The following is a 20,543-nucleotide window of genomic DNA, read 5'->3' as shown; positions in this document are numbered from 1 at the left end:
CTGGAGGGAATTGGTTTACCCACCCCAGAGTGGGCATTTCACTGCAGAGCCTTGGGGTCACCCAGGTAGGCCATGGGGAAAGAGAGGTTCCAGGGACATGGGCGTCTCTTCCAGGGAGGAGGCAGGAGTTGTTCCCTCCATCAATACCTGGTAGATCCGCCCTGACCCCTGGTATATCCAAGGCCCATCTGACACTGGCCCTTGGCCCCCATCCCTTCAGGACTGGTGAGTGTCCCCCAGTACCCATTCCGGGAACAGAAGGCAGACTTCACCTTCATGTCCTTGCTCACACGGTCGGAGGTCATCACGGCCCTCAGCAAGGTGCGGGCTGAGTGCAGCAAGGTGACTGCTATGTCCCTCTTCCACTCAAGCCTCTCCAAGTACAGCCGCCTAGAGGAGTTCGAACAAATCCAGTCACAGACCTACTCCCAGGTGCGTGGGCATCCAGGGCACAGATGGTGATAGCGGGCCAGGGCCTCGGAGCTGATGGGTACAGACAGGGGCCCTGGGAAGCCTGGAGTTGATCAGCCGAGAGCCCCTGCTTTCCTTAAAACCAGGCCTTGCCTCTTCGTAGACCTTGCGGGAAGCTGGGGCGGGTGCCAACCGGGTGTTTCATCTTAGAGAGAAAAGGAAAACCAGGCTGGGCTCCCTTTCTAGTCATTTTCCGTCCCAACACTGGTGGCCTCTGAAGCAGACTCCCGGTCTTGGAAAGGGGAGCAGGAACCCCATGCACCCCCATATCTACCTGAGCATGGGAGTGTGAGGGGAAGAGGTGCAGCCTCATGGGAGACAGGCACCAGTGGGCCCAGGAGGAAAGCTCCTTCTTTCTGCTCCACTCTGTGCCTCGATCTCTCTCTCTCTGCCTCATTTTCTGTGTCTCTGTGTCTCTCCCTTGGCTGGAGGGAAAGCCATGCTTTTGCTGCCCCTCCCTCCCTCATCTCCCCACCCCCAGAAGCCCTGGTCCCTGGGGGTCATAGGGGGTGTTGGTTGGCAGGGCTTGGCAGTAAGTTGGGGTTGTGGGGAGATCCCTTCAGGGTCATCTGAGTCTGGAGAGTGCCCGAGCATGGTGGCTGTGGGCAGTGCGCCCCGCAGGCAGCCACGTGATGCCATCTGTGGCCATCGCAGGTGCAGATGTTCCTCAAGGACAGCTGGATCACCACGCTCAAGGTGGTCATGCACAGCAGCCTGCGTGACATGAGCAAGGGCTGGTACAACCTCTGCGAGACCAACTGGGAGGTGTACTTCATGTCGAAGCTGCGCAGGCTGATGGAGCTGCTCAAGTACATGCTGCAGGACACACTGCGCTTCCTGGTGCAGGACTCTCTCGCCAGCTTCGTGCAGTTCATCAGCGATGCCTGCTGCAGCGTGCTCGACTGCGCCGACGACATGGTCTGGGGCGAAGACTTCATAAACAGCCCCTATAGGTGGGGCTCGGCTGGGCAGAGGCACCTGTCGACACCAGAGCTGTTCCTGTCAGGCGCCGGTGGCTAGGGCGGTACAGGGTCGGGGGGCCAGGGCAGCCAGGGGCAGGGTGCCCAGCACTGCTGGGTCCTGGACACCAGGGTGGGCCTGACTCCCGCCCTGGTTGCTGGGGAATGTCCCAGCAGCTCTGCCTGGCATGTCTTCTGGTGACTTCCATCTCTGTCAGTCACTGAGTTCCTCAGCTGAGAAATGTTTTTTGAGCACTCGCCATGAACCAGATGGGGTTCTAGGGAAACAAGAGGGGTACGGCCCCTGCTCTCACATGGGCACAGACAGCAATCAAAGAAACAAACGGATACAGTCATTGCTGATCTTGGCAGGGGCTCTGACATATCCAGGAGAGGGGGCGTTGCCAAGGGGCTCAGGGAGGAGGTGGCACCTGAGCCAAGAACTGAGACAGAGGAAACCAGCCATGAGGGAATGGTGGGGAGGGGGCACCAGGTGGAAGGCCCGGAGGCACGGAGGGAAGAGAAAAGTTGGGGCCATCATGGAAGGAAAGGCCAGTGGCTATGGCTGGAGAGGGAAAGGCAGGGAGGGCTGGTCAGGACGACACGAGAGAGGTTGCGAGGACCAGGCCAGACCATGTAGAGCCTCCTGTGGTCATGGTTGGGGGCCGGATTTATTCTGATTGTGGTCAGCAGCCATCAGAGGGGAGTAACAATCCAAATTATATTCCAAAACCATGCTCTGGGTTTGTGAGGATGAGTGAGACAGAAGAGAAGTGAGACCAAGGCTCTTACCATTGTCTAGACAAGGGGTGATGGGGCTGGGTAGGGCAGATTTGGGGCAGTGAATAGGCCGTAGTGCTGGGGAGAGATGTGTAGGGGGAAGAGGGCAGGGGAGGAGACCAGGCTGACTCCTGGGATCCACTGAGCCCTGGTGGGAGTCAGGGAACATGGAATGTCTGAAATGCTCATTTGAGGTCAGGGTGGTTCGCAATCCAGAGTGCAGGGGAGGCTCACCTGGGATCTAGGCTTGAAGGTCGTTGCATGTAGTGGGTGTCTGGAGCCAAGGATGGTGGGCTCCCAGGGAGAGCGTGGACGCCACAAGTACCCAGGGCCTCTCCAACCTGCCCTGATGACCTCAGGACCGCGTGGAGGTCGTCCTCCCTCTCCCTGGTGCCCATAGGCCTCTGGGCAAGTGGCAGGAATGGAGGAGCCTGTCTGGTTGGTGTGGGTCTTTCTCTCTGGTAACTTGGAGGTTTCTGGGAAGAGGGCAGAGGCAAGTCTCGTGCATGAAGAAGCTCCAGAGCCATAATGCCGGCAGCAAGGGCAGGGACTGGGCTTCCTGTGCGCAGCCCTCTTCAGGCCCCTGCCCACAATCCGCCCGACCACTGTTCCCGCAGGCCCCGCAAGAATCCCCTGTTCATCGTGGACCTGGTGCTGGACAGCTCAGGGGTGCACTACAGCACGCCGTTGGAGCAGTTCGAGACTTCTCTGCTCAACCTCTTTGACAAGGGCATCCTGGCCACCCACGCGGTGCCCCAGCTGGAGAAGGTACAGCGGCACTCATGTCAGGGTGCTGCCACAGCGTCAGAGGAGTTCAACTTCATCATGGCTGGCAGTGTGCTCAACCCTTTAATTCTTTCTTGAATAGCTCATTTAGTCCTCACCACAAGCTGAACTGGGTACCATTAACATCCCCATTTTGTAGATGAGGCTTGGAGAAGTTTTGCCCAAAGTCACGTAGCTGCTAAGGGTCAGACCTGTGATTGGAACTAGGCTCACTCACCCACTCCTGCCACAGCCATGTCTGACCCAGATCCCATCCAGCTCCTGACCTCTCTCTTCCACTCAAGATGTAGACAGAGACTGACCTCCACTCTCGGGACCCCTTCTCAAAGGTCCTCATTCGTCACCACAGCACAGCCTGCTACCCCAGGCCCCACAGATTCTGTAACTCCAGTCCCCTTTTGTGTCCCTTGCTGGTCAGTCAGAGACATCAGTGACCTGGTTGTCCCGTTGGCCTTGAGCTGAGTCAGGCAAGGCCGAGGAAGATGCTGCCCCTTGGTGGGCCTCCTGGGCCTTCCCGCCTTGTATTAGTCCACAGCCTCATCTAAGAGACGTGGCAGCAGACCCTCTGCCCTGCCCCCACCACGCTGTCTATGCTCGGCCACACTGCCGCTCACTCAGTCTTTGGACCACACTCCAACCCTTCTGCCCGCCTGCCCTGTGGCTCATCCAGCTCTGTGTGCCTCCCCGCCTTGCCCCACAGCTGGTGATGGAGGACATCTTCATCAGTGGTGACCCCCTGCTGGAGTCGGTGGGGCTTCATGAGCTGCTGGTGGAGGAGCTGCGGGCCGTCATCGCCAATGCTGTGTGCAAGGCCATGATCCCACTGCAGGCCTACGCCAAGGAGTACAGAAAGTACCTGGAACTGAACAACAATGACGTTGGCACCTTCCTCAAGTGCGTGGGTGCGTCAGAGTGTGTCTGCCTGTCTGTGTGACCCCCATTCACCCTCTCACCACCCTCTGCCCCTCGTGGGTGCCCGCTGTCCACAGGGCCTTCCAGACGCAGTGCCCATCGGCCGAGGAGGTGCGAGAGGTGGTGCTCACTCACCTGCAGGAGAAAGAGATCCTGGACAGCTCGTTGCCCAGCATCATCATCATCGGTCCCTTCTACGTCAACGTCGACAACGTCAAACAGAGCCTGTCCAAGAAGTGCAAGGCCCTGGCCACCTCCATGCTGGACATCCTGGCTAAGAACCTGCACAAGGAGGTGGATGATGTAGGTGCCCACCTGGCCGGCCCCAGAGACCGCACCAGCACACACACCGTGCATACGTAGTGAACTCCCATGAGTGAGGCTGGAAGTCACCCTCCCTCGACCCTGCCTGGGGTCATATGGGAGGTCCCAGGAAGTGGGGGCTTCTATCTTCTCCCCTGGACTTGTAAAGAGCTGGGAACCCCTCACAAAGAACACCCTGAGATGGATCATTTCGCAGAGCTGAGGGTGTGCAGGTGCAGGCGGCTGGGGAGGGGGAAACGCGCTGGGTGACCCTCAGCTCCCCAGTGCGCTGGAAGGGAGCACCTCTTTTCGGAATGCACCGTAGGATGTGGTGGGGTGGGGGCAGTCCCCTTTTGGGAGATACTGGGACCAAGAAGGAGGAGCAGGCCCCTGGGAAGGCAAGGGAGGGGCACACGGCCTCCCCAGCGCCCTCCCCCTCCTGCCAGATCTGTGAAGAGTTCCGCAGCATCAGCCGCAAGATCTACGAGAAGCCCAACAGCATTGAGGAGCTGGCTGAGCTTCGTGAGTGGATGAAGGGCATCCCCGAGAAGCTGGTGGGGCTGGAGGTGAGGCGGGTACACGGGGGGCTGGGGGCTGGGGACAGGCAGGGGCTGGGAGAGCAGGAGCCGGGAGGCTGGGAGTGAGGTAGACACACAGAGGACAGGTGGGCTCGGAGGGTTATGAGTCTGGGTGCACGATGCAGATTCAGAGCTATGCTGTTTGGGAGGTCAGGAGGGCATGAGTTGGGGGCTGGAGTTTGGAGGTGTGGTGGCCCAGGCCCTTGGAGCCCTGAGCCCAATGCCAGCACCTCCTCCACCACCCCAGGCCTCCCCTCTCTGGAAGAGGGCAGCCTCTCCCTAACACCCAACCACTTTGGGGAGCCTGGTCCCAGTTACCCTCCCACCTCCCAGGTACACATAGTTCTCATCAATGCCTATACATGCAGGATCGGATTGTGAAGGTCATGGATGACTACCAAGTCATGGACGAGTTCTTTTACAACCTCAGCACAGATGACTTCAATGACAAGTGAGTGTGAGGTCGGTCCCCATTCCAGGCAGGTGGTGGATAGCGAGAGGTGGGGGAGGAGGTGCTGAGCCATGGCGGCTGCAGGCTGTGCGGTCACACGGCTCCACACGGGCCAGGGCCACGTGCCCAGTGGGGCAGAAGGAAATCATTTGGCCCTCTTGGTCTAGGGACACTACTGCCCCCCACACTGTCTCCATCCTCTATCCCATCTTTGGCCTGACACACACATGTTCACCGGGCCTGGGATCCCCTTGTTTGTGGTTGAGGCCCTTGGGGGTCCTTGGGAGCATGGCGAGAAGGCAAAGCCCAGCCTGGTGGGCGGTCCCTGGGGAGGAGCACTTGTCCCCACCCAGCTTGAGAGCCTCATAGGAAATAGCCTCAGGTTGGGACTGCCTTACTGAGGCTAAGAGACCCCTTGCCCAGCCTATCTTATAGCCTGGGGCTGGCTCCAGGTTGCCAGGGTCTGGGAGAGACTGACACTGTCTCCTGGGAACCCTGCCCAGGAGCCCTAACTCACCTGCTTAATGGGACATCCTGGTGCTCAGGGTGGCCTCCCCCAGGATCTGCAGCCCAAGGCCAACTGCAGGCAGAATCTCTGAAGCCCATAGGGCCACCAGGTCAGCCAGGCAGAGGGAGTTGATATGAAGGAAGCTGGTCTGGTGGCCCTGTCTGGTCACCAAGGAAATGCAGGCTAGAAGCTGTCACTTTGCCTCGTCTGAGCTGAGGCCCCTTACAGACCTGGGGAACTCAGGATCGCTTCTTTCATTTAGGACACGATTCCCTTCTTGTCCTGTAACTGCACTGGGCACATTGGGTGTGCACCTCCCTGGAAGCTGCCCACAATCCCAGGGCAGGGACTGCTTTCCCTGCCAGACAGCCCCACGCTGCAGTGGTGGCAGTGGCTGCCTCCAGGCTCACTTCTACCTCGCAGTTGCCCAGCCCCAGCTGCTCCAGCTGCCGCCTGGATCCCCCATTCTCCCCTTCACCCTGGCCTGCACACCCCATGATTTCAGTGTGACATTCCCCCCCATAACCCACCCCTGCCCCATCCAGATGGGCTGCCAGAAACTGGCCTGCTAAGATTCTCAGGCAGATAGAGATGGTACAGCAGCAACACATGGAAGATGAGGAGAAGTTCCGCAAAATCCAGATCATGGATCAGAACAACTTCCAGGAGAAGTTGGAAGGGCTGCAGGTGGGTCTGGGTTGAGAACACACACACACACACACACACCACACACACACACACACCACACCACACACACACCACACACCACACACACACCACACACACACACACACACTCACCACACACAGCTCTCCAGGGCCAGGCCTTGCCGCTTGCAGTCAGGAGGTGCTGTGTCAATGTTTGCTGGGTGAGTGAACAAGTGGCTAAAAGAATGAACTGAAAGGCCAGAGAGGTGCCTGGGCAGCAAGTTCCAGGGAATTTCAGAGTAGCAAAGAGCCCCAACCCCTCTGTTGTGTCCTCATGGGCACTGAGTCTCCATCTGACCTTGCTGTGTTACCTTGGGGTGGTCAGCTGCCTGTGATGGACCAGGAACCGCTCACTCCAGGAGAAAGTCCCCTCAGAACTGGGAGATGTTGATGCTCTGGGGACCTCAGTTTCCCTGGGTGTGTGCGGGGATGCGTGGGCATAGGTGGGCCCACAGAGGCCTCTGATCCCTTGCTCCTTGGCCTGCAGCTGGTGGTAGCTGGCTTCTCCACCCACGTGGAGATTGTGCGAGTGCATGAGATTGCCAACGAGGTGCGGCGGGTCAAGAAACAGCTGAAGGAGTGCCAGCAGCTGGCGATGCTCTACAACAACCGCGAGCACATCTTTGGCTTGCCCATCACCAACGTAGGCCTCCTCTGGGTGCACTGCCCCCCAGACCTGAGAAGGGCTCGAGGAGGAGCCCGTGGCATTTGCAGACACGTCTGGAGCCAGCTGCCAAGTAGCAGGGCCCTGGCATTTGGGGGGGGGCAGGACTGAGCAGGCTGCAGAGAAGAGCTTACCCCTGTCTCCTGGCCCCCAGGACGAGGAGGCTACCTGGACCCAAGCAGGAGGCTGGAGGCTCAGTGCAGGCCTTGCTCAGCCACTCAGAGCCCAGAGCCCATGGGGGAAAGAAGAAGGGAGGCCAGGCCTGAGTCCATGGGGACAGGATCAGGGACAGCAGCCAGGAGCAAGGAGGGGCCCCAGAAGGAGCAGCGTGGAGGCAGACTGGGGAGCACCCTGACACAGCCCCAGCTTTTCTGCCCCTGCAGTATGACAAGCTCTCCAGGATGGTGAAGGAATTCCAGCCCTACCTGGACCTCTGGACCACAGCCTCCGACTGGCTGCGCTGGTCGGAGAGCTGGATGAACGACCCCCTGTCAGCCATCGATGCAGAGCAGCTGGAGAAGAACGTCATCGAGTCATTCAAGACCATGCACAAGTGTGTGAAGCAGTTCAAGGACATCCCAGGTAGGCAGCCCAGCCAGCCCGTCCCCTCCTTCCCTGCCTGTGCCAGCTGCCTCTCACCCCTGCCTGCCCTGCCTCGCAGCCTGCCAGGATGTGGCCTTAGACATCCAGGCCCGCATTGAGGAGTTCAAGCCGTACATCCCGCTGATCCAGGGGCTACGCAACCCTGGCATGAGGACCCAGCACTGGGACATGCTGTCCAATGAGATCAACATTAATGTCAGGCCCAAGGCCAACCTGACCTTCGCCCGCTGCCTTGAGATGAACCTGCAGGACCACACTGAGAGCATCAGCAAGGTGGCCGAGGTGGCTGGCAAGGAGTACGCCATCGAGCAGGTGGGCCGCCACCAGCAGGCCTGCCCTGCCCCACCCACATGCTGCCCAATGGCGTGGGAAGGTGACATTACTAGGTCCCATCCCTGGGGTCATTCACCAGGCCCAGAGGTTGAGGTGAATCCTATTACGTGCGTTAATAATGCATATGAAATGCTTGGCATGGTATCTACCATCCCTATTATTATTCAATTATTCCTCTCAAGTTATTCCTCTCTCAGGAAGGTGCTGATAGCATTACCTCATTTAACAGATGAGCAAATTAAGGCTCAGAGAGGTTCAGCAATTGGCCAAGGTGGCATAGCCAATAAGGGCTGGAACTGGGACCAGAGCTCCTAACCAGTGCCTTAGCTACCTCCCAACATGCTTGTACATGCATGTTGTATACATACACCACATGTGAGAGTGAGTCAGCTTTGGATTCCGATGAGGGTCCATGGGGGAATTGTTGACCAGACAAGCTGAGAGTTTGCTGAGGGGGCCTGAGTGAAGATCATGGCCGGGTAGAACCTGCCCTTCCCTGCCCAGTGCTGCTCAGTGTGGGCCAGACCTTTCCTGGGACCCAGCCTTGACTCGTCCCTACTCCAGGCACTGGACAAGATGGAGAAGGAGTGGTCCACCATCCTGTTCAACGTGATGCCCTACAAGGAGACAGAGACCCACATCCTCAAGAGCCCAGATGAGGCCTCTCAACTGCTTGATGACCACATCGTCATGACCCAGAGCATGACCTTCTCGCCCTACAAGAAGCCCTTTGAGCAACGTATCAACTCCTGGGAGAACAAGCTGAAGCTGACCCAGGTGGGCCCTTCCTGTCCTCCCCTCATCCCCCAACCCTCGCAGCACCCTGTCCCAAGGCTGCTCTTTATGGTGTCTGGGTGGGGCTGGAAGCGGTAGAGTGCCTTGCTGACGTTTGCACAGCTCCTGGCTCTCTGCCAGGCCCCTCATAAAGAGGAGGGGGACTAGAATGGGGCTCTCCATCTCAGGTTCGGCTGCTGGAGGAGGCAATTCAGAACGTGCGGGTGGGGCCGGTGTTTGGTCCAAAGCTGCAGCTGAGGAGGGGCGTGAGAGCTGCCAGCAGATCCCCAAAGTGCTGCCTAGGCTTGGAACAGCTAGGACCTCCAGTCTCAGGACTTTCTGGGCTGGACACCACAAGGCCCTGAGGCTCCTCAAAGTCCCCTCCTACTAGGCCCTGAGCTTCTCACTCGCAGCTTCTCACTTGGATCTGGCTCGGGGTAAGAGAGCCAGGGCACTAGGGACCGCTGCTCTTTGGGGCTCTCAAGGCCAGTGGCCGGCACTATCTGCAGAGCCCTGAGGTCAGTGCCAGGGCCAGGCCTACTGGTATGATTCTGACAGCCCCTTTCTGGGAACTGTTCAGAAACTTCCAGTGAAGGCCAGAAGCTGAGCGAGGAGGGCCTGCCTGTATGTTCCTCGGGTCACCCAGAGAGGCCTGAGCTCATCAGCATTGTCCCTGGGTCTCCATCCTTTGCTCACACTGTCCTCTCTACCTGGAGTTCCATCTCCTCCAGGGCTCAGCATCGAGTGGCCCTCACTGATTCCCCCACACCTGCCTGCAAGGTATTCCCATCGAGGCCCTTGGTCGGTGCCTCTTACAGTACAGAACCCATCACACACACTGGGCCCTTGGTGATTCAGAGGCAGAACCGGCCGTTTAGAGAATGGTGGGCTCCTCAAGGGCAGGGACCACACCCTCCTGTCTTTCCTCTGGAGCCCACATGGACCTGACCTGGGCCTGACACAGGCTGGCCACAGTACACGTCTCATGAAGAAGAGAATGAACGAATGAATGAATGAATGGGTTTGCACTGATAGGAAATGGCAAGAGATAAATTTGGAAAGAGGAATCTGGAGGCGGAGGGGAAAGTGGCTTGAAGAGGTCTCACTCTTGGACTTATGTTTCACAGAGTATTTTAAGGGATCTCAAGCTCAAGTCCCAGTACACCTCAAAGAATCGAGGGGTCATAGACCCAAAATCCTCCCAGGAGAGGAGACTGGTTTGGCCTTCCATGCACTGGGCTCTTTCCTTGTTACCTTAGGGTTTGCTGGTTGGGGCGTGGTTCTCTCATAGGAAGAGTGGCTCTCCTGGCTCTGTTGGAGGATTGGGCATCCTGTGGGGGATTTGCAGTTTCTCTGGAGGGCAGACATCCATGCAGCCTCTTTGTTCCCTGGAGTACCGTGGCCGACAGCACCATCTAGAAATTTCCCCGTGGACACTGGCTCTGGTGCCCAGTGCTCTGCCTAGAACTCTAGTGGGATAGAATGTCTAGATCATGGGGGACAGGACCCAACTTGGACCCCAGGCCCTGACAGTCCATGCCCTGTCCAGGAGGTGCTAGAGGAGTGGCTGAACTGTCAGCGGGCTTGGCTCTACCTGGAGCCCATCTTCAGCTCTGAGGACATCAACCGGCAGTTGCTGGTAGAGAGCAAGCGCTACCAGACCATGGAGCGGATCTGGAGGAAGATCATGAAGAATGCCTACGAGAACCGGGAGGCGAGCTCACACGGGGATGGGAGGGGGCAGCTGGGACCACCAGGGAGCCTCCTGGTCTTGTCTCTTACTGAACAAGAAAGACCGGAGGACAAGTCCAAGGCTTTGGTCTTGGCCCGTGTCCCCCTGGGTGGGCTCCCCAGTCTTGAGAGACACTCCTCAGAAACACAACAGTTGATGGTTTTCTCTTGGAGATTTGCAGTCCACATTAGTATTTTTAAAGACCCTGACAAGTCCTACAGCAAATCAAATTACTTGGCTTTGGTTAACCCTATTTTTTTTGATCACAGACTTCTTTTCTGTGGGGCTGACAGGGGGGATGGAGGCAGCCCCTGGCTCGGGGCAATTTTCCTGCCCCCATCTCTTCCCGGGCCCCACTGAAGGTCTCTACGTGGCAGGCATGGGTCCTCTCTGAGCCCACCTTGCTGCTTCCCAGTCAGACCGCTCTTACTTCCAGTTTCTCTCTGACCCGGGCCATCCAGGTGATCAATGTGTGCTCTGACCAGAGGCTGCTGGACAGCCTGCAGGACTGCAACAAGCTGCTGGACATGGTGCAGAAGGGCCTCAGCAACTACTTGGAGACCAAGAGGAGCGCTTTCCCCAGGTGGGCACCACCGGCCCATGCCCACTCTGTCAGTGCCTGCCCATGAGGCTGGGGCCCCAGTGCCCCTCCAGGCTGGGGTGCAGGGATGTCAGTGGTACTGGGGCAGCTGGGACCCAGGGGCTGCCTGACCCACTCCCTCACCCCTGTTCCCCTGGCAGATTCTACTTCCTATCTGACGATGAGCTACTCGAGATCTTGTCCCAGACGAAGGACCCCACAGCTGTGCAGCCCCATCTGCGCAAGTGCTTTGAGAACATCTCCCAGGTGGGTAACTGGGCCAATGGCTCAGGGCCAGGAGCACTGGGGCACCTTCCCAGGGAGCACACCTCTTCTCTCACCTCAAGTCTCTTTAGCAGGAAATGAGGTGGCAAGTGAGATTCATGGCTCTTAGAGACGTACCTGGGGCCTGTGGGAGGAAGGTCAGCTGCAGAGCCCTTGGCTCAGGGTTGGGGGACCCTTGCTCCCAGCTCACCCAGGGGATCCCTGGCCCCTGCCATACACTGAGGTTCTGGCTAGGCTGAGAAATCCATGAGGCCAGAGGCTCCTGACTCTCCTTGCCCTCATCTTCATCTACGAGGGAGGCCACACAGGCCTGCGCAGGAGGGGGACACAGAGGGCAGGCTTAGTCTCCTTCCCCAAGTGGGCTGTGCCACAGCTGGGGACAAGGCAGTCCCATCTTGCCCACAAGCAGTCAGGGAAGGCCCAGCCAAGGTGGAGCTCTCTTCCAAACGTGAGAGCCACCTTCTGAAGGTGGAGGGCACAGGCGGGGTCAGCGCTGGGGCTCTGGTGGGCAGGGCTTCTGGGCACACTGAGGGTAACCCCACTCTTAACTGCCCCCTGCCCACAGCTGCTCTTCCAGGAGGACCTGGAGATCACACATATGTACTCGGCAGAGGGTGAGGAGGTGCAGTTGTCCTTCTCCATCTACCCGTCCAGCAACGTGGAGGACTGGCTGCGGGAGGTGGAACACAGCATGAAGGCCAGTGTGCGGGACATCATCGAGAGAGCCATCAAGGCCTACCCCACAGTGAGCCACACGTCCACTCCCAGCACAGCCTCCCAACCTACTCGTTCTTCCGTTTGCTCCTTTCTCAGTGCCTCTGTGCTCTATCACGGGGGCTGGGCTACCTGTCTACTTCATCCTCAGACTACAGCCTTGTCTGCTGCTGCTCTCAGTCAGCCAGAGTGTCTCTGGGGGCAAAGGGTCCTTGGGGCCCACTCAGGGAGGAATCTGAAAACACCCTCTGAAAAGTGAGACTGGCTCCTAGTGATAATCAGTTGCTGTGGTTATGTTTCATGCACTCACTGTGTGCCAGGCCCTGGGATGGTACTTCACCCCCATTACCTCTCTCAGCCCCACAATCAGTGGCTAGCCTGGGGGTTAAGCCTTATCCTACAAAGTAGCCGAGAGATGTTTCCTGCCCAAAGGGCATGTGATTCATAGGTGGCAGTCAGGATTTGAACCCAGGACTGTGTGTTCCCCAATCCTGGGCTCCCACCCCTCTGCTTCCAGGTCTCCTCTGCAGAGGAAGTAATGACTCTGCCCAGCCCTGAGAGGCCCAGAGCTTAATGGCTTCTCTGCTTTCGAGGTGGAATTAACAACCTGAGACCAAAAGCACAGATGACATTTAAGGGAAAAACAGTGTGCAGGGTCGGGGCTGGCAGCTTCCTGGGTCAGCCCTGTCTGTGTTATCGTCCCAGATGCTCAGGACTCAGTGGGTTCTGAACTGGCCTGGCCAGGTGACCATCGCCGGGTGCCAGACCTACTGGACCATGGAGGTGGAAGAGGCTCTGGAGGCCAGCAACCTCAGTACCCAGCTGTTCCCCCAGCTTGCCCGGCAGGTGGGACTCAAGGGGGTCACCATCTGCTCCCCACAAACACCCCACACCCTGGGAGAGCCCAGGTCCTCCAGGAGCTTTGTTGTGTACTGATCCTGGAAGAGGCCTGTGGTTGGAGCCAAAGAGTAGAAAGTCAGACACCCTTGAAATGAGTGTCTCATGACCAGCCACAAGTGGGAGGGATGGGGGCTCTGAGGGGAGCTCTGAGGACAGGCAGATGCCCCTCTCCCGAAGGTCACGGTGGGAGCCTCCTCCTGGAGCCCTCCTGGGCTACCCCACAGCCTGTGCTCACTCTGTGTACCGGCTCCTCACCACATTCCTTCCTCGAGCTTCTCACCAGGCCCCACCACCTCACCTGGCCCTTGACACCACACGCTACAGGGAGGCAGATGCCATGCATGTGCCTCCACTTTTATCACTTCCCTGCCAGACTTCCCATGTGACCAGTGCCCTGCCTGCCCTCCCCCTGCCTGGTCACTGCACCCCACCCATCCCAGACCATCAGAAGCCCCCAGAACAGAGGGGTTGTTCCTGGCAGAAGCCCACCCTCTGAACAAGGGAGGGGAAGCCTGCCCGCAGCATGGCTCTGCCCATTCCTGATGGTGTCCCCCGGCTCCTGCAGCTCAGTGACCTGGTGGCACTGGTGCGGGGGAAGCTGTCCCGCATGCAGCGAGCCGTGATGTCAGCACTAATCATCATCGAGGTCCACGCCAAGGATGTGGTGAACAAGCTGATCCAGGAGAAGGTGGTCAGTGTGAATGACTTCGAGTGGATCTCACAGCTGAGGTGAGGAGGCAGGTGGTGTGGCCACGTCCAGGGCCAGAGCAGCAGCAGGAGGGGTCAAGGGACGTGGGGAGTCAACTACAATAGGGTGGTCCCAGCCCTCGGGGCCCTGGGGCAAGTTGGGCGCCTAGATGACTTTACTCCCCAAAAGAACGGCCTCTCCCCTACCACATACCCTGCCCAGTGGCCCGTGGTCCACATGGCCTGGGAACCTATCTCCCTGCAAAACCAGGTACTACTGGATGAATAACAACCTGTACATCCAGGCCGTGAATGCCAAGTTCATCTATGGCTACGAGTACCTAGGCAACAGTGGGAGGCTGGTGATCACGCCCCTCACAGACAGGTGAGTGCCCCCCTCCCCATGTACCCTCCCACACTGGGCCCCTCCCTCCAGTTCTGACTGGCCCAGGAGTCCAGGGCCCACAAGGCGCAGTCAGTCCATCAAAGGTTAGTAGCTCAGCTTTCGGGTTTAAAACCGGCTCTGCCTGTCATGGGCTGGGCGACCTTGGGCAGGTGGCTCAATGCCCCTTATGGCTCAGTTTCCTCTGCAGCTTCCTCAGGGTGCTTATGAGAGTTTCGTGAGCTGATGTGTAAAGCTCTTAGCACCTGTGTGGTGCTCAGTAAGCATCTAACGGGTGTGGGCTTTACTGATTTTATCAGTCAGATCCTCCTTTTAACACGAGAGAGGAATTGATCTTGAGAGAAACAACGGGCGAGTCCCTTTACAAAGTGAAGTGAACACTTCTCTTCTAAAGCAATCAGTCGTTTCCTCTGGCTGCCTGTATTTAGTAGCAGCTGGATTTCCAAACTGGGTTTTGAGGAAAGGAAGGGAAGAGTGGCTACAGGTCAGCCATCCTGGCAGGTCCCTGAGCCAAGTGCTGCAGGGCCATGGGGTGGGGGAGCACTGGTCAGGTGGCCGAGGGCTCCAGTCCTGACCCTGGCAGCCAGGGCTGGGCCTGCCTGGGGCCCTGAGAACGGGGAGGAGCAGGAGCTGCCCCTCCACAGGGCCCAAGACGGTGGGGGATGGGGGCTCTCTCTCCTCGTGCCTGTGGGACTACTGAGGAAGGTGCACGGCCCACACCCATCTCCTCTCACTCCCGCAGGTGCTACCTGACCCTGACTGGGGCCCTGCACCTCAAGTTTGGGGGTGCCCCAGCTGGCCCAGCTGGCACAGGGAAAACTGAGACCACAAAAGACCTGGGCAAGGCCTTGGCCATCCAGACCATTGTGTTCAACTGCTCCGACCAGCTCGATGTCATGGCCATGGGCAAGTTCTTCAAGGGCCTGGCCAGGTAAGGCTGGGTGTGCAGGTGGCACAGACAGGGCAAGAAGGCTGAGCTCTCCTGGGACACTGCCGAGAGGAGCCTCACGGTTTGGTGGAGGGGAGAGGGTGGGATAACAGGAGTCAAAGGCTCAGCCCCTGGCGGCCGCTGGGACGGGATGGTGGGCGGTGGGATTGTGGCTGAGGTGACGGAGAGCGCCACTGAGGGCTTCCTCCCCAGCAGAGTCAGCGGGGGCCCTTGGAGGTGCCAGGGGGCTCTGAACACATATCCCCCCTCAACATTCTCCCCTCAGTGCTGGGGCCTGGGCCTGTTTCGATGAGTTCAATCGCATCGATATCGAGGTGCTGTCTGTGGTGGCGCAGCAGATCACCACTATCCAGAAGGCGCAGCAACAGCGGGTGAGCCTCCCGGGGGCTACCCACGTCCACGCCTCCCGCAACTGACCAGTTTTCCCTTCAGCTATGCCCGTCCTGCCCATGCCACCTTGCAGCCCCCCACACTGGTGGGGTGAGAAGCCAGGTGCTCAGGCCTGCCCTAAGCCCAGCCTCTCTCATCTCACAGGGGACTGGGCAGTCCCCCCCACCCCAGCAGAGCTGTCTCTGGGGGACTTTTGAAGCCAGTCGGGGAGCCCCATATCCTTACCCCACTCTGGGTACAGCTCCTAGGCCAAGCTGCAGTAGATGAAGCGGTCCCTCCCCACATCCTGACCATTATGGAAAGTCCCAGCCATTTGTCCTAGTTTTGTTCAGGGTAGTCAGAGGTCTTCTCCTGGGGATAAGAGCTGGGAGGCTGACAGGTGTCCCAACCCCAGTAAGGCCCTGGGTCCTAGTAAGGGCTGAGCTTGCCCAGGTCTAAGGAGAATCAGTGTTGGGAAATGGGGGTGGAAGAAGATATGTAAAGACCTCAGGGAGCCAGAACCTGGGAGGCCACAGGTAGCCACTGGGACCAGAGGTCTTGAGCCAGATCCTGAGAGAGGAGCCAACCCATGGTCAGGGGTCCAGTCCAGGCTGACCCATTATAGCCAGGACAGGGGCATCAACAGGGTATGAGGGGGGACATTCAGAGGATGGGGCAGGTGAGCCAACCCCTCCCTACCCCTGTAGGTGGACCGCTTCATGTTTGAAGGCGTTGAGATCCCACTTGTGCAGTCCTGCGCTGTGTTTATCACCATGAACCCGGGATACGCTGGTCGCACGGAGCTGCCCGATAACCTGAAGGTGAGTTCAGGCCTAAGTTTGTCCAGGAGGCTGCTCAGGGCATTGGGAAGCACCAGAGCTGTGGCCTGGGCTCAGAGATGCTAAAGCACTTATGCAAGTACACACAGCTGCTGGACATCAGGGACTGTGCTTCCCCATGGCAGCCCTCCTGCCCAGGGGCCCTGAAGCCCACCCCCAGCCATGGAGAGGAGGGCCCAGGCTTGTCCTCAGGGCTTGGGAGAAGGTAAGAGGCAGGTTCAAGTCAACACAAAGGACTGGTTTCTAACGGGCAGAGGGATCCACTCATAGGGGCGTATAAGCCTCAGCTATGGCAGGTGCAGTGGAGGGAGGATCCAAGCATCGGTGGGGGAGGAGGGCAGTGGAGCTTCCTTCAGAGGACCAGACAGTCCAGAGAGCAGGTGGTGCTCTGGGAGGGGAGGTCGGCCTCTCCATTCACACGTATACCATGTGCCCCAGGCACTATTCCGGCCTGTGGCCATGATGGTTCCGGATTACGCCATGATCGCTGAGATCTCCCTCTACTCCTTTGGCTTCAACGAGGCCAATATGCTGGCCAAGAAGATCACGACCACCTTCAAGCTGTCCTCCGAGCAGCTCAGTTCCCAGGTGAGGTCCTGCCCTAACCAGGTTCCAGGGTCTGAGAGCTGCTGCCTTCCCCTAGCAACCCTAGGAGATAGGAATTACATCCCCATTTCTCAGCTGAGGACACTGAGGTCCTAAGTAGGCAGGAGCCTGGCCAGGCTCATGTGGTGCACAGGGGAGCTGGAGCAGGAGCCGGGAACAGATGCCCACCTGGGCTAGTTCAGGTGCAAGCGAGGGTCAGCCAGTAAGAGACCAAGAGCCACACAATCCAAGGCTGGAGAGCAAGTGCACCTAGGTCTCGTGCAACCAGAGTGGGACAACCAGCACCCCCTCCACCTGAACCTCCCAACACCAGCGCCTTCCCCTCAGTGAGCTGAGCCCAGGTTCTAGGGGCACATGCTGTTGGTATAGGCACCAGCACTGGCGGATGAGCTTTCCTGTTTGGCTCCAGTCTCAGGCAGGCTCCCCCTTTGCAGTGGCAGAGATGAACCCTAGCTCTGGGCTTACATGCTACCAGCTTAGTTTCTTAATGGTTCCAAAAAAGTCCCTGGTGTCACCCTAATGGGCCCTCTTTAGGTGACCTGCTCATGCATGAACACCCATCACTGTGGCTTGGGAGACCATACTGCCTTTGACCAGGTGGGGCCCACCGAAACCCACGGGCTAGAGGAGCATTCTGTTACTGGGAAAAACAGCAGCTGTCCACAGAGTGCACCATAGGTGCCAGCACCTCCACACACCCTTCTTTCTAACCATGCACTTTCAAAAATGTACCCCCTCAATGGAGCAGCTATCCCCACATTGTTCTGGAAATGCAATCAACCCTTCCCAAGTGCTGATGACCCAAAGCCAAGCCCAGTCCCTTCATCCAGCTCCAAGTCCAAGATTTCTGGGAAATGTGCTGGTCTGTGGGTCAGGTCCAGATGTACCTTCCTGGTCTGGCACCATGAGGCAAAATGATAAGTTTAACTATTTCCAACACACCTGCTATATAATGGAGAGAAACAGAACCAGAGGCAAAAGCGGGGAAAGCCAAGGTAGTACGGCCGAAAGGGTGGGTCTGGAGAGATATGATGAATGTTAGAAGGAAGCTCAAAGGTCATCGAGGCAAGTCTGCTTGTGGCACAGATGGGAAACTCCTTCATCCCCTTTTTGAACAAAACTTGAGTGCCTCCCTGCACTTGGCGCTGTGCTGGGACCACAGGGATTGAACAATGACCAAGGCAGACTCCTCACCTTTAGGGGCCAAGAGGCAAGCAGGGGTGCAGGATAGGTAACCTGGTAAGGGGAGCGGGCCACTGGGGTAGAAGTAGAGGGCACCACAGGAACCCAAAGTGGGGCATCTGGCCCAGGCTGGGGCATGCAGGTGGGTGCAGACGGCCTGCAGGGGAAGTGACACTTCAGCTATGAGCTAGGCGATGAGGCACGGCCAGGTGTCAGGTGGGAGACAGTGTTCCAGACAGAAGACCCGAGAGGGAAAATGCTCACCCACCCCTCCTCCTGTATGGTGGTGACAGGATCACTATGACTTCGGGATGAGAGCTGTGAAGACTGTGATCTCAGCTGCCGGGAACCTTAAGCGAGAAAACCCCAGCATGGATGAGGTGAGCTGCATCCAAAGGGGTGTCTGGGGAGTGGGGCTCTAAGGAGGCTCTGGAGCAGCTAGAGGGGTGTCTGACCTGGGCCTCTGCTGCAGGAGCTGATTTGCCTCCGGGCCATCCGAGACGTGAATGTGCCCAAGTTCCTGCAGGAGGACCTCAAGCTCTTCTCTGGGATCGTGTCTGACCTGTTCCCCACCATCAAGGAGGAGGTGACTGACTACGGCATCCTGAACGAGGCCATACGCAAGGCCTGTGAGAAGAACAACCTCAAGGACGTGGATGGTGAGCCCCTGGCCCTACCGTCCTATGGTGCCAGAGGAGGGCTGGGTCCAGCCACCCCAGGTTGCAGTCCAGCCTCAGGGTCCCTCCTGCCTGGCCAGGCATGTGGCAGGCTGGGGCTCTCTGGCCCTATCTCCGCTGGGACACTTCAGGTGGTGGGAGTCTAGGGAAAAACTCTCCTTCACTCTCACATTCAACACTTCTGACACCAGATGTATGGGGTTTTACCCTACGCTCATCAATTCTCAAACAGCTGTGTACTACAATTCAATTCAATCCTGACATTAATCAGAGTTAGCACAGACCCCACAGGTTACAGGCTCAAGTCCCACAAGACTGCCCCCACTTCAGATACTAGTCTCAAGTACTGGGTCCCCAGGTTACCCACAGCCTCTGTCCTATTTGGCTACAAATCAGAGGTTCCCATGACCCCCCCGCTCCGGCTTGATCATTTGCTAGAATAGCTCAAAGAACTCAGGGAAACACGAACGCTTGCTGATTTATTATATAATAAAGGATGTGATAAAAAGGATACAGATGAACAGTGGGATGGAGAGATACATAGGGTGAGGTCTGTCCCTGTGGAGTTGGGGTGAGTCACCTTCCCAGCCCGTGGATGTGCTCACCAATCCAGAAGCTCTCCAAACCCTCACTTTTGGGATCTTTTTCTGAGGATTCATCATGCAGGCATGGTCACTTATTAACTCCACTTTCAGACCCTCTCCCATCTCCGGAGAATGAGGGTGGGCCTGAAAGTTCCAAGCTTCTTCTGGTGACCAGTCCCCTCCCAGGAGTTCACCACCAAGAGTTGCCTCATTAGAACATAAGATGTTCCTAACACTTGGGAAATTACAGTTAGGAGCTCTGTGTCAGGAACCAGAGACTAAATATTGGAACTTGAAGGTTCTCCAAGCACCCCTATTTACAAGGGTTTGAGGAGCTATGCATCAGGAACCAGGAACAGAGACGATACAGAGATTGCCTATTATTTCACAGTGGGGAAGCAGGTGCTGCCCTTCCTCCCCGTGGAGGAGCAGTCACAGCTTGGACCACACCCTTAGCCTTGTTACTCCTTGACAGAGGCTCTCCTCTGCCCCATCCTCACCTGCTTGGGGTGGGAATGGGGTTTGATGTCTGGGTTGGGGGAAGATGGTGAGCCTATCCACACCCCTGCCCTACACCGTTCTTCATTACATATGCGGCCCTAAGCACCCCCCTGGCCAGCAGGCAAGTTGAATGAAGCCTCAAACTCTTCTCTCCCTCACGGCCTTGGGGCAGCTTTGCCAGCACCAAATAACTCGACCTTGTCCCTTTGGCAGGGGCCCCCAGACCTGCATAGCTCTCCTGGACCCCTCTTCTTGGGCTAAAGTGATGTGCTCATTCCCTACCTGTGTGGGTCTGGCCTGCCACTGCAGCAGGCAGCTGCCCCTACAGCTCTGGTCTTGGTCAGTCAGAGACCCTGACCGACACCGGATCTTTTATTTATTTATTTATTATTTATTTTTGGCTGCATTAGGTCTTTGTTGCTGTGCGTGGGCTTTCTCTAGTTGTGGTGAGCGGGGGCTACTCTTCTTTGGGGTGCGCGGGCTTCTCATTGCTGTGGCTTCTCTTTTTTTTTTTTTTTTTTTTTTTGCGGTACGCGGGCCTCTCACTGTTGTGGCCTCTCCCGTTGCGGCGCACAGGCTCCAGACGCGCAGGCTCAGTGACCATGGCTCACGGGCCCAGCCGCTCCGCAGCATGTGGGATCCTCCCAGACCAGGGCACGAACCCGTGTCCCTGCATCGGCAGGCAGACCCTCAACCACTGCACCAC

At 57.8% G+C, this 20,543-nt stretch overlaps 1 protein-coding gene across 1 annotated transcript in view; it reads left to right on the top strand.

Annotated features, from left to right (window-relative positions):
* The window catches only part of DNAH1 (dynein axonemal heavy chain 1), a gene marked incomplete at both ends in the record, with an annotated part of 78,203 nt that overhangs the window by 27,067 nt on the left and 30,593 nt on the right, over window positions 1–20,543 (top strand). The window contains 25 exon segments of the mRNA XM_079712716.1: window positions 221–432; window positions 1,126–1,424; window positions 2,828–2,978; window positions 3,697–3,890; window positions 3,986–4,211; window positions 4,658–4,777; window positions 5,158–5,240; window positions 6,294–6,435; window positions 6,943–7,098; window positions 7,503–7,701; window positions 7,781–8,034; window positions 8,620–8,832; window positions 10,379–10,543; window positions 11,023–11,144; window positions 11,303–11,408; window positions 11,992–12,171; window positions 12,846–12,986; window positions 13,606–13,769; window positions 13,999–14,112; window positions 14,873–15,061; window positions 15,345–15,450; window positions 16,156–16,269; window positions 16,726–16,875; window positions 18,369–18,455; window positions 18,548–18,734. Coding sequence (XP_079568842.1) covers window positions 221–432; window positions 1,126–1,424; window positions 2,828–2,978; window positions 3,697–3,890; window positions 3,986–4,211; window positions 4,658–4,777; window positions 5,158–5,240; window positions 6,294–6,435; window positions 6,943–7,098; window positions 7,503–7,701; window positions 7,781–8,034; window positions 8,620–8,832; window positions 10,379–10,543; window positions 11,023–11,144; window positions 11,303–11,408; window positions 11,992–12,171; window positions 12,846–12,986; window positions 13,606–13,769; window positions 13,999–14,112; window positions 14,873–15,061; window positions 15,345–15,450; window positions 16,156–16,269; window positions 16,726–16,875; window positions 18,369–18,455; window positions 18,548–18,734 — 4,074 coding nt within the window.

This window comes from Hyperoodon ampullatus (genome assembly GCF_949752795.1).
Source record: "Hyperoodon ampullatus genome assembly, chromosome: 10".
Classification (NCBI taxonomy): Eukaryota; Metazoa; Chordata; class Mammalia; order Artiodactyla; family Ziphiidae; genus Hyperoodon; species Hyperoodon ampullatus.
Note: the sequence above shows the minus strand (reverse complement) of the source record. Positions and strands in the feature narration are given on the sequence as shown.